General features: G+C 50.8%; 1 protein-coding gene across 2 annotated transcripts in view; it reads left to right on the forward strand.

The window, feature by feature from the left end:
- Positions 1–965: 965 nt before the first annotated feature.
- Positions 966–12192, forward strand: part of PDGFRA (platelet derived growth factor receptor alpha) — a 35444-nt gene continuing 24217 nt past the window's right edge. The window contains exons 1-3 of one of the 2 annotated variants that reach the window (XM_005232100.3): positions 966–1134; positions 8345–8405; positions 10029–10343. In XM_005232100.3, coding sequence (XP_005232157.2) covers positions 8357–8405; positions 10029–10343 — 364 coding nt within the window. In that variant the 5' untranslated portion in view covers positions 966–1134; positions 8345–8356. Of the gene's footprint in view, positions 1142–8344; positions 8406–10028; positions 10344–12192 lie in introns of both variants that reach the window. The other variant, XM_055796332.1, reaches the window with a different exon arrangement.

Raw genomic sequence — 12192 nt, forward strand, 5'->3', positions numbered from 1 at the left:
CCCCGCCGGCCCCGCTCGCCTCCCCGCCACGGAGCCCGCCGCACCGGGCTCCTGGCAGCGCCCCGGCAGCTCCCCCGGCCGCCCCTTATCGCCAGCCGATAGCGACGGTCAACAAAGCAGAGATAGCCGGTGCTGGCTCCCCGGCGGGGATCAAAGCTCCGTCTGGAGCGTGTTCAAACAGGAGGGACGCGGCCGTGCGCTGCCCCGGCCCCCGCAGGCACCCCCGGCCCGGGCGCTCCTGGGCGTCGCGCTGGGCAAAGCGGAGGCAGAGGATGAGAAGAGCTTCCTCGGTGCCGTCGGAGCAGCGGGGCTGGGGGGGCTGGCTCCTGGCGAAAGTTACCTTTCGTTGCGTCTTTCATTCATAAACGTTAGTGAGTCGTCTCTCCCCCTCTCTCCCAGTGCCTCCCGCTCCGGGCTGCCTCACGGCCGTCCGTCCAGCTCTGGAGCCCGAGCCGCAGCTCGGCAGTGTGCAAAGGACACGAGGAACCCGCGAATTCGTTTCCAGATCCAACTGCCCATCCATAAACTCACAATGTGACCGTGGACGCCGAGCCCGGCGCCCGACCCACCGTCCTGGAGGGTCTGAGGAGAGAAGACTCATTCATGAAATTGGGAGCGCTCGGAGTTTTTATGAAAGTTTTTTGGGCTTTTTTTGGGGGTTGTTTTTGTTTTTTATTTTCTCCCCCTGCAGTGCAAAACTCCCCGCTCCCCCCTTTCCTCCCCCTCGCCCCTGCCATATGGCTAACCTCCCCCCTCCCCTGCAAGGCTGCTGAAATCTGGAGGCAGAGGCTCGCCCCCCTGCCTGCGTAAGAGCCTCCCGTCGGCGCGCCCGCCTCCGGCCGCGGGGCTGGGGGCGCCGGGCGAGCCAGGGCGGCTCTTATTCTGAAGGGGCCGGAGGGGGGCTTCATTTCCTGACAGCTATTTACTTAAAGCAAATGATTAGTTTTGGAAGGATGGACTATAACATTGAATCAATTACGGGACGCGGTTTGTGAGACCATTACAGTCGGATCGGGAGGGAGGGCGAGCGGGAGGGTAAGAGCGCGGCTGAGCGGGGAGAGTCACAAAAGACGTGGACATATTTTGGATATTTTACAATCTGCAGGACTGGGGCTGCGGATTATAAAGGAGAAGGTAAGAGGTGAGGGGCAGTTTCCCCACCTTTTTCTGTTTTTCACCTTTTCTCCCGCTTTTTTTCCTCTCTTTAATTTCTTTTTCTTTTTCTCCTCCGTTTATTTGTTGTTGGTTTGGTTTTGTGGTTGTTTCTTTTCTTGCCCTCTTTCCCCGACGCTCTGAGCCGGGCGGGGAGCTCCCTCCCGCGGGGCGCGGACGGCGGGGGGCGGCGGGCGCGGGCGGCCCCCGCGGAGGGCAGCGCGGAGCCGGCCGTCGGGGCGCGGCGGCGAGCGGCGCGGGCAGCGCTAATGACAAACACATTGGGACGGTGGGGGCCACCGCTCCGCATTCCTGCCGCGGGGGCGGGAGCGACCCTCCGGGGCTCCGCGGGCAGCGGCGGCGTCCGCCCAGGGGGGACGGGAGGACGCGCACCGACAAAGCAAGCGGCTCCCCCTTTTCTCGCATCCCTCGCTCCCTTCACCCCGCTGCTCTCCCGTCCCTTCCCCCACCCTTTGTTTTTCACCACCTTTCCCTCTTCAGACCCCCCTTCCCACCTCACTCCCCCTGACCGGGTAGCCTAAAACGCCCCGAGATCTCGGGCGGGGGCGCGCACACAACCCCCTCAAGGCAACCCGAGCGCGATCCCTGCGCGCCCCGTCTTTTTTTAAACGTCTCAGCAGAAGGGAAGATGCTGAATTTAAGCAGGACTGGTACCTGGAGCCCTTCCAGCTTACAGCTCCTTCTCGCAACGGGAACGCCAGCCCTGCCGCATGCCCCGCCGGACTGCTGGAGCCCACCGCCCCCTTCCCCGGGGGAGGGCAAAGCCTTCGCGGCCACCGTTTGGATTTTGTCAAGCGCGGAGGCTGCAAACTTGCCAGACTCTGCCAGGCTGGAGTCCCCTGGAAAAGTCCTAGGAGCAAGTAGGAAATGGCTTTTTGGCTCTCCGCGGCATTGCTCAACATTTTTGGACGTGGACCCCGCGGCCCAGGAGCCGTTCCAGAGAACAGGACTTGAACAGCTTTTTCTGGAGCCAGCAGCGACAGCTCTAGCGAGGCAGCAGCAGCCCCGGGGCGCAGCCGCTAGCCCCGGGGCTTGCCCACATCCCGCCGGGAGGGCGACCGCGGCGCAAAGGAGGGGGCGATGCCCTGGCCCCCGCCCGGGCCGGGGGCACGTTTCCAGCTCCCCTCGACGGCATTTTCGGCGCGTCTCTTGCAAACGTTCCAGCTCCCTGGCACTCCTCCGGGGCCCAAGGCTGCGCGCCCGGAGCGGAAAGGGCATCGCCTTGGTCGCAGGGGGACCGACGGACCCGTCCCCAGGGCTGCGGGCACATCGCTTTCCCTTGGTCCCACAGCTCTGAACAGGGGCACAACATCTGTCCCCCGCCGAGACTCCCGCCCCCTCTCCAGACCCCGCACCCTCGGGGTCCGCGCCTCGCCCGACGGAGAGGGCTGGAGAAGAAGCCCCGGATGGCAGCGCCAGCAGAATTAGCCAGCCTCGGAGGGGAGCACGGCTTCGCTCTGCCCCCTCCGGCTCACCTACCCCGCTTTGCTTTTTCCCGGCTACCTCGCATTAAAAAAAACCCCAACAAATAATACCGCTCCAGCTTGGCAAAGGCTTTCCTATTGTTTCCCAGACAAACAGCGAAGTGGCTGGGAGTTGCCATCTCTGCTAGGTTTGCTCCGCGTCCCGGGCAGCCTTTGATCCGCAGCGGCTCCAGCCGTCGGGCTCCGCTGAGGGGCCGCGGCCCGAGGGGGAGCCCCGGCAGTGTCACTTCACTGCTCCCTGGGGGCTGCCGCCAGGGCTCCCCGCGGGCAGGCAGGGTCTGGCAAGCGCCTGCAGCCTGATGGGGACTGGAGAGTGTCAACATACCCCCCTCCCCCCATTCCCACCCCGGTCCCAGCTGGCTGTAGGTGGCCTGCTGTCTCCCCGACAGGGCGCACCAGGGGAAGGGGGGCAGGGAGGCTTGTTATACCCTCGGCATCTCCCAGGGCCGATGCAGGGCCCAGCTGGGATCCCTGCTCGGCTACCTTAATTCCGTGTCCCTGGATGGGGCAAGAGACGGGATCAAAGCAAGGAGACGGGCATCAAAGGTTCCTCTGTCATTGGCTGAACAAAATCTGAACTGTGGAGTCCCGACTTTTAACTCTGGGTTTAGAAATGCTAGGGAAAGATCTCCCAGCAAGGGTCTTCGGCTTTAGCTTCTAGTTAACAAAGAGCATTTTAGAAAGGCCCTCAGCTAAACAGCAGTTTAGCCAACCTCGAAGCTGGAAAAAAAAAAGTTTGAAGAAAAATGAGACCGCACAAAGCACTGGGATTTAGGAGTCCACAAGCAAACCAGCTCTGCTCTCCCAGCCTGCAGGCGCTCTCCTGCTGCTTTAAAATGAGACCCCTTGTTCTGGTACTGCTCTCCCGGCACCAAGGGGCAGGAGGTGTGCCAGTCCGGCTGCCATTGGGCACTGGGGCCATCTTCCCTGTTATTTGCTTGTTGATGTATGGGAAATCTTCATGCAGCTGTGAGGGTAATATATAGGTATGCGGTTTCAAGAAAGCAGGAAGTAATAAATATTTTAATAAAATACCTCTCGGCAGTACTACAGTATCGAGCTAGGATTAGAGTACAGTGTATATAGACAGAAAAAGTCTCACATACCCCAGACCTTGCTGGTTATTTCCAGCTATACCGGTTGGTCTAAAAATGAGGGTGAAATGAATAACCTTATGCAATCCTCACCTTGCTTGCGTCCTTAGTTCAATTCATGGCCACAATGGCACTACTTCTGCAAGTGAACCCTGAAAATTTTAATAAAAGATGTTTGCTTTGCCTGTTTTAAAGACCAGTGAACTACTTCTGAGAGGTTATTTTTCCTGGTGGTGGCAAGAATTGCTGATAATTTTGAAAAAGCAAGCACGCAAGCAAACAATCCTTTCTCTCCCTCTTGCCTTGCTCTCCTGCTTGACTCATCTCTTTCAGGCCAATAAAGATTTGGGCACCCAAGGGAAAAGTTTGCAACAGCTAGGCTTCCCAGCTCTTGTGGTCAACAGAGATGGATTGTTTTTTCCATGCAATGCTTCTGAGCACTTGAGTTGGGATCTGGGGTGTTCTTTGATTTGATCCCGAGAACCTAAGTGAGATGTTATTCCTTGGAAGTGCCAATCCTTCTGTCTGTTTGCTGAGACAGTCTGGAAAATCCTCTTTGGACTGAGGAGGGGAAATTCAGACTTTGCAAATTTCCCCCCACCTGTAGCTCCTAATCTGTCCTTGAAGGTTAGGCTGCAGAATTGGGGCTGACTAGTAGGCTTATTGGGTAGCAGCCATCACTGTGTGTCCTGCAGAGCCTGAGGTGCTCTGCAGGACCCCAGCACTGGGCTAGTCTTGGTGCATGGTTATCCCTGTGTACAGGTTATGATGGATGCAAATACTTGTAAAGGGGTGTGGAGAAAGCCTTATTTGAGAAGAATACTTGTCAGTTTTTTTCATTGAAGAAAGTTTGTTTTGTTGTTTGAGCCCTTCCCCAGAGAAACCTTCAGACCCATCTGTTAGCACCACAGGGCAGCTCTGTTCTTATGGAGAGCTGAGTTTTCAATTTGGTAATTGAGAACCGAGAAATGTTTCAGGAGGTCCTGTCTGAACTTTTTATGCTGCAAGGAGGAAATGTTCCCCTCTTTTCTTGGGCTGGCCTTAGCTCTTCCTGGAAAATATCAGTCTTCCCAGAAGGACAGACTGCCACTCTGACAAAATCACCACTGAAATTATCCAGCCCTTTCATAATAAAGATAATCACATCACTACGTGCCAGTATTTGCAATCCAGCTAGTGTCTTATCACATATGTAAATACAGAGCAATAGGGACCAGTTGTTGTTTGTTTGGGTTTTTTTTTTTTTTGGTTTGTTTTGTTTTGTTTAAATAGGTGAACTCGCATGGAATTAAAATGTAAGAAATCGGAATTTTAAGTTGGTAACAGGAGAGCCAGTCTATATTCCTTCTGCTGCGCTGGAGACTAGCGTTGTCTTCTGCTCGACGTTTGGCTCACTAATGTGAATCAACATTGCCATCCAGTGGCCAAGAGGGCGAACTGCAGTGACCGGGTAGCTGGCAGCAAATCAGTCTGGTAGTCTCCAGTTTTCTGGCAGATGGGCTAGTTTTCTGTCTTGAAAGAGGTCTTTGTTTGATTTATTGCGGTACGAAAAAATATATACCGTTGGCTCTTCTTGGTCCACCGCCGTGCTTTCTCTCTAGGTCGTGTAGAGCAATCACCTTAGGAACATCAGCATTTTCTGAACACCTATTTCCACTGGATTTCTGGATACGTTTTTACTTTGTCTTCTGTGGTGCAGTCAATGAAACCTTTCTTGGTAGGAAGCCAGTGCTTGGCAGTGAGTGTTTGGAAGGTTGGTTCCTTGCTGTTAACAGTTCTTCAGGTGTTATTTTCCTGATTTTTTACCACTAATGCACCCAAGAGAGATACTAGGATTTCAGTCAGATCTTTCAAACCCCAGGGGTTAAAATAGATGCAATGGCTGTTTTATCTTGGGCAATCAGCCTTCCCTGCAGAGAGTATGGCAAACCCCTTGTGGCATCATCTAGCTTTCACTATACATGCCCATGTTACTATTTTAGCTAGCAGTGTTCAAGGTATGCAAGGAATGAAGATTGACTCAAACTTAAGTTGTATGTGTGTTGTCAATACTGGGCTTCAGCTTTCATAAATCTACTGGCTTCAATGAGGTTACACCAACTTACGGTTTGATGGAGCGGTGGTAGGAATTGAACCTGATGTATTTATTCAGGGCTGAGATTTGGGTGGTTTAGGACAAAGAGGACTGCTCTGCCATAAGGAAGGTGGAGAAGCCAAATATAAGTGCATAGAAAATTCATTGTTTATAAATAAACAAAAGCTCGTGAATTGTACCTGCTTGGTGTTGTGGGAATGAGTAAACTCTCTCTTGCTTACATGTGTGAAGTTGTACCGGTATTAAATCCTGATTCTGGCACTGACGTGTGAGAATATGCTGGTGATGGGACTCCAGCGTGCTCAAGTCAGATGCATGATCTAACTAAATCCAGTTCAAATACATTTTGAATACAGATGATGGTGAATCCTTAGTACATTCTGTCTGTCACAGTGAGGAAGTGTTGCCCTGGGAGTTGATGAGATTAATGGGTCATTGAGGAAAGATCAAAGCTTTGGGTTGTGAAAGAATAGCCAGATGGAGAAAAGAAATTTAGTTAGGTCCTTGTGTTTTTAAACTGCAATGGTAGATTGAGGCACTCAGCTCTTACTGATTTCTATGGCAGCCTAACCAAGACAGCAAATTCAAAGTAGCACTTTGGAAATGTCATCACGTGTACTTACAGCAGTGTAGTCACGGGGCTTCAGTCTTCACCTGCACAGGTTTGGCCCTCACACACAGAGCTCTGCAACAGTGCAAGTCCACTTCAGCAGAGCTTCTGCAGACTGGTGTACAAAAGATGAGCTAGCTTTGTTTTTTCTCCTTCTGTGCTGCATCACTTGCACTGAATAGTCTGGAAAAAACAACATGGAAGGGGGAGAGAAGGAAACTTGGCAGACAGTGGGGTAACATTGTCTTGTGGATGTTGGGAGGCTAGGAGTCAGACCAATAAAGCAGACCATGGTAAGCCTTTAAAGATTTACAACGGGTTACTTTATCAGAAAAAATTACAGGATATAAATGTGATAAAAATGAGTAAGGATGCTGAAACCGAGGGACTTCTTTGATGCCCAAGAGTCTGTTATCAGTGTGAGACAGATACATAAATACATGGCAATTATTGCTAATTGAAGAATCAGGCAAAATGCCTCATCTCTGCTGGAATGTTGTCAGCTGAATTTCCCAAGTTGTTTGTACATGTTTTTGAGGCTGGTAGTTTGTAAGTCTTCTAATCCTGCTTCTGAGACATTTTTTTGATTATGTTTGATTCAAGTATCAAATACTTTTTGCTTTGCAAAGGCGTACTGTCTGCTCTGCACGTTGCGGGAGGACAACGGGATAGTTCAGAAACAGTCCTTGGCATGTGAGCATTTAACTCCCATACGGCACTGGCATAGTCATAATAACTAGATGCACCTATGTGCTTTCCCATCTCAGCATCAGGAACTGAATACGAGAGGGTGAATAGAAACTCTCCAGAACCTTGGAAAAGTAGTCCCTGTCTTGGCACATCATCCTTTCTTTTACTCCTTGGTGTATGTTTCAGATTAGGGGCTCTTCCATGCAGTCTTTTTTTAATCTATATTGGCTTTGGGCCAAATCCAGTTACTATTAAAGCCACCAACAAAATGTCCATTGATATCAATGGGAACAGGGCTTGTAGGAGCTCGTCTTTTGGAAGTTATCTAGCAGGCTACTTGAGGGTTTTAAGTAGAAATGTCATTAGATGGTACAAAAATTGCACAGATGCTTACTGCCATTGTTGCCTCTTCAAGACTGATGCTTTAGGATTATGTGTTTGAAAGCTGAAATTAACGCATGTGATCTATGACTCTCCACGCTGTTTGGGAGAGGAGATGCTCTGCAAACGGCAGTGCTGGTCTACAGTCTATCATGGATTTATTCCATTAGAAAATTTCAGCATATGTTTCAAATAGCTTGTCTCTCGATCAAGGGAATTCTTGCTAAATAAGCAATAAACACTATTGTATTGCATTGTATTCAGTAAGCTATATATATATACATATGTACAATGGCAAAACAAAAATATCACTCAGGATTGTACTATTTGTAATAAAAGTAGCTTTAAATTATGATTTTTCTCCCACAAAAGCTACTTGCAGCTGAAAGGTCAGATCTTAGTGCATAAAGCCAAGGCAGGTTGCCTGTGAGGGTGCTGCCTCTGTGCAGGGGTGTTTCTGTGGGCTCGGCGCCGGGGGCTGCAGTGGGTGTCAGAGCTGCTTGCAGGCTGTTGGGAAGGGGGATGCACCGGGACTTGGCTCCCTACACTGCTGGTGGAGAGAAGGGGCTGTGGTGCCTTAGCTGTGTTCCCTGTGCCAGTGATGTGCCTGTGGCCACATGTACCTCGTGGGAGGTGGTGGCACGTGTCTCGGCGAGCTGTGGGTGTGAGCCGGGCTCCCCGGGCCATTTCTCTCTGTGGCACCATGCAGAGTGTCAGGAAGCTGTGCCAGGGCACTGCAGGAGAGGGGTCCTGCAAACTCTCATGCCATTGTCAGTCCATTAACTGGCACTCTTTTGCCTTCTCCTTTCTGTTCCAGTTGTTGGTAGCTATGGGTACTTCCCCACGGACGTTCCTGATCCTGGCATGCTTTCTCACAGGTAATGTTCCTCAGTCCTCTCCACCTCTATCCCTTCATAAATTCCTATTTAAGCTTGCTTTCATTGTGTCCACGATAACAAATGCCAAACGGTTGCCGGCTGGCTACAAACTCAGTTTTTCTGCCCTTTCCTTCAGTAGGCTACAAGACCTACTGAGAATGCAGTGCTTTCGCTAGCATGTGCCGACCACTTTGTCACCCCTACAGCTGCTGTAGCCTCCTGCCCGGTTTGTCCACCTGTGCAGGGAAAGTGACCCTGCCTGCCTCCAGCTGTCCCAGCCCTGTCCTAGCCAGGGTTTCTCCAGCAGCGTGTGCAGGTGTGGCTGCTTCTGTGGCCCCCCTGCAGCCCCCGTGCCCCACCACCTCACCGTGCTCACCACAGCCCCCTGTGTGGGCTCCTTGCAGCCCCCCGTGCTGCACCACTTCACCGTGCTCACCCCCTGCAGCCCCCCATGCCGCAGCACCTCACTGCTCACCACAGCCCCCTGTGTGGGCTCCTTGCAGCCCCCCATGCCGCACCACCTCAGGGCACCACCTCAGGGCACCACCTCACACCACTTCACACCACCAGCTCACCCTGCACCGCGGCTGCCTGCCCAGCTGCCCAACATCTGCCGAGCACGTGGGTTGGGAGGGGAGGGCAGGCCAGGCCTGGCCACAGAGCGCCAGACACAGCAGGGGCCTGCAGGCTGAGATAGCACGTGCAGGGCTGAGAAATGGGCTTCAAAGACAGTCTGGGTTCCTGCTGCTGGTTTATTGCACAGAGCCCACTGTCACGCCGTGGGCCTAAGTGCTTGTTTATCACGAGCTACCCTATCTGTTTTGTACGGGTCATTTGATAGACTGAAACCGCCAATCTGTTTTCCTGGTGAATTCCCTGGTTTTTTTTTAGCTTGTGAATCCTCTAATTTTCCTTCTGGGAGTTGGACCTGCACCAGCCCACCTACAAATTACTTAGGCTTGCAAATCTGAGGCAGTAACTGGAGACTGCATCTGAAAAACACCGCCACCTACAACATCTAGTTCGGTGAATTACGGTTTTATTTGGCTATAAAATTTTTGTAGATTTTGGTTAGAGGTAGACCTGATGCACAAATTTTTGTTCTAAGCCCTTGCTGCTGCCCTTTGCAGAAATAGAAGCCAGAGGTAAAATGCAGGTGTTGTTTTTGAGAAGTGGTTTCTAACTTTCAGTTGTGAGCTTACTAGAATACTGACAGAACTGCCGCTTTCCCGCTTTCCTGACCATTGCTGTAAGGAGCTGTGAGATGCCCGTGACCCAGAAGCCAGCCAGCCTGTGGGATTCACTGGTCTGCAGCACAGGCGTGCCCACATTTGGGGCTGGGAAGCTGCGGTGTGTCTTGGGAACCACCTCTGTCTTCAGCTCTGTCTTCACATATTGATTTGACAAACAAGTGAGCAAGAAAACACTTAACATTTCAAAGGGAAGCCGTTTGGCATCCATTGGGCAAAGCTCTGGCTTTTAAGGAGGGCAAATTTCCTGGGACCTCGGCACATCTGAATGGTCAGGAAAAAAGCTGCTCTGGATACTCTGTGCTTTCTTTCACTTCCCCATGCTGAGGCTGTTCTGTGTGTTCATATGATATTTATTTGTGTTTCTTTGCAGGACCGTTCCTAACATTTTGCCAGCTTCCTCTGCCGACTATTGTTCCCAATAGGAATGAAATGGTGGTACAGCTGAATTCCAATTTCACGCTCAAATGCTCTGGAGACAGTGAAGTGAGCTGGCAGTACCCAGTGACCGAGGGAAGCCACAGGATAGACATTAGACATGAAGAAAACAACAGTGGCCTCTTCGTGACGGTGCTCGAAGTAGGAAATGCCTCGGCTGCTCATACGGGCTTGTATGTTTGCTATTATAACCACACTCAAGTGGAGGATGGGGAAGTGGAAGGGAAGGACATCTACATCTATGTGCCTGGTAAGTGGGGGTGCCACAGCCGTACCCAGAGTTTTGGATGGGAAAGCTGAACAGTGGGTGGTCAGAAGAGGCATATTGGTGGTGGCAATTTGCTCTCACAAGAACATAAATGACCCCAGGGCCATTTCCTAACGTGTAAATCCTGACCAACCCCTGTGAGCCTATGGATGTGTTCCTCTTCCTTTCTATTGATTTTCACATTTTAGGTAAGAGTTTCAGTTCTCAAGAAGAGGGATGAATTCACAATTTCAGAGCTGAGGTCTTCTGACCACCAGGGACTGGGTAGCAGACCTTGGTGGCCAGGTCAGCTCTGCTGTGGGAGCATGTCCAGCCTTCAGGTTTGTCTGGCCTCTAGGGGGTGATTAACGTCGATGCCAGTCCTTTCAGGGGTGACTTGGGTGGATGTTTTGGGATGTGTACTGACCAAAGCAGTGCCATGTCTGACACTAAAGCCGTTGCAAGATAAGGAAGGCCATATCTCGTTCTTAACCTGAATTAGGCTTGAACTGAGAACTGGAAAAAGCTCATGTGTGCACAGGGCCCGGGAAGAGCAAAGCAATGGAGACATCTTGGGGGTGGCTGTCACAAGGGAGGGTGAAACGAGAAGTGTTGTTGCTGGCCAGTCTGACACAAGATTAAAAATATGGTGCTAGCATGCAGTGCCCTGTAATTTTCAAAGCAAAACACAGCCTTCCCAGGCCCTGCGCTGCCTTTTTCTTTAGTGGTGGAAAATCTGTTGGACCTTGAAAAAATGGCATCCCTTCTTTTCGGAAGGACCTGCCCCCAGCTTTGCCTTCCCACCTCCTTGTTCCAACTGGAAATCTGTTTAAAGGCATTCCACACTATCCATGGGATGAAGATCTTTATTGTCATAGCTGAGAAAGGCACCAGAGGCCGAGCCACAAGTGACAGCCTTTGTAAAGCCCTGTCTGGAAGTTTCCTTGGCATTGGCTGGGGTTCAGGGGATAAGTGACACAACGGCAGGGCCAGGAAAGATCGAGCCAGTCGATTTGCAGTAAATACTTTGAACAGGAAACAAAAGAGAGAAGAAATTGCAAATCATCCTGCAAAACTGTAGTATGTTGTGAAGAAGATGATGTCTGCAACTACAAGAAAGACTGTGGAAGGGGGAAACATCAGAAAGCAGTAACAGGACTTGTTTTAAAGGCTATTTAGCAGTGGCATTAAGTCTTTTACGTTCACGATATGTGATTTGAGGACAGTGATTCTTCCAAGACTTTATTTCCATTTCCCACAACGAATGTGAAGTGTTTGTGTTCATTCTTGCAGCAAGATGTTTCAGCAGAGGCTGCAGGCTTTGGCGCATGTATCTTGATTTCCAAACAGCTCTAACCAAATCACCAGAAGATGTTGTTGCTGTTAAGCAGTCTTGCAACTCGATCAGTGAAGGACTATAAAGGCAAGAGATGGAAGATTTCTTCAAGAGTGCTTTTTGGTTTGGTTTTTAAAAGCCTCTAGACATCAGCCTACCAGATTTTCAGGGCAGAGACACCCTGTAATTTTTTCCACTCGCTAACCATCAAGATGTCATAAATGCAGAAACATATCCTTTTCTCCAAATTATAGAGAATGTTTCTGTTCCCACTATAAACTTTGTCTTTACAATTGTTTTTCCTGCAATGAATTAGGAGGGCAATGGGTGGCAGCAACCCACTTTAGCCAAGGAGGATTACATTGAGACTTCACACAGTATCCTATTTTCACTAACAGCACACAGAAAACCAAACTAGGTGAATCCTGTTTCTGTTTTAAATTACAGTGGGAAAATGAATACATGGAGTTGGCAGCATCTTTGGCATGGAGCGCTGTGTTTGGAATATTGCTACAA

The sequence above is a fragment of the Falco peregrinus genome, chromosome 2 (genome assembly GCF_023634155.1).
Source record: "Falco peregrinus isolate bFalPer1 chromosome 2, bFalPer1.pri, whole genome shotgun sequence".
NCBI classification, from domain to species: Eukaryota; Metazoa; Chordata; class Aves; order Falconiformes; family Falconidae; genus Falco; species Falco peregrinus.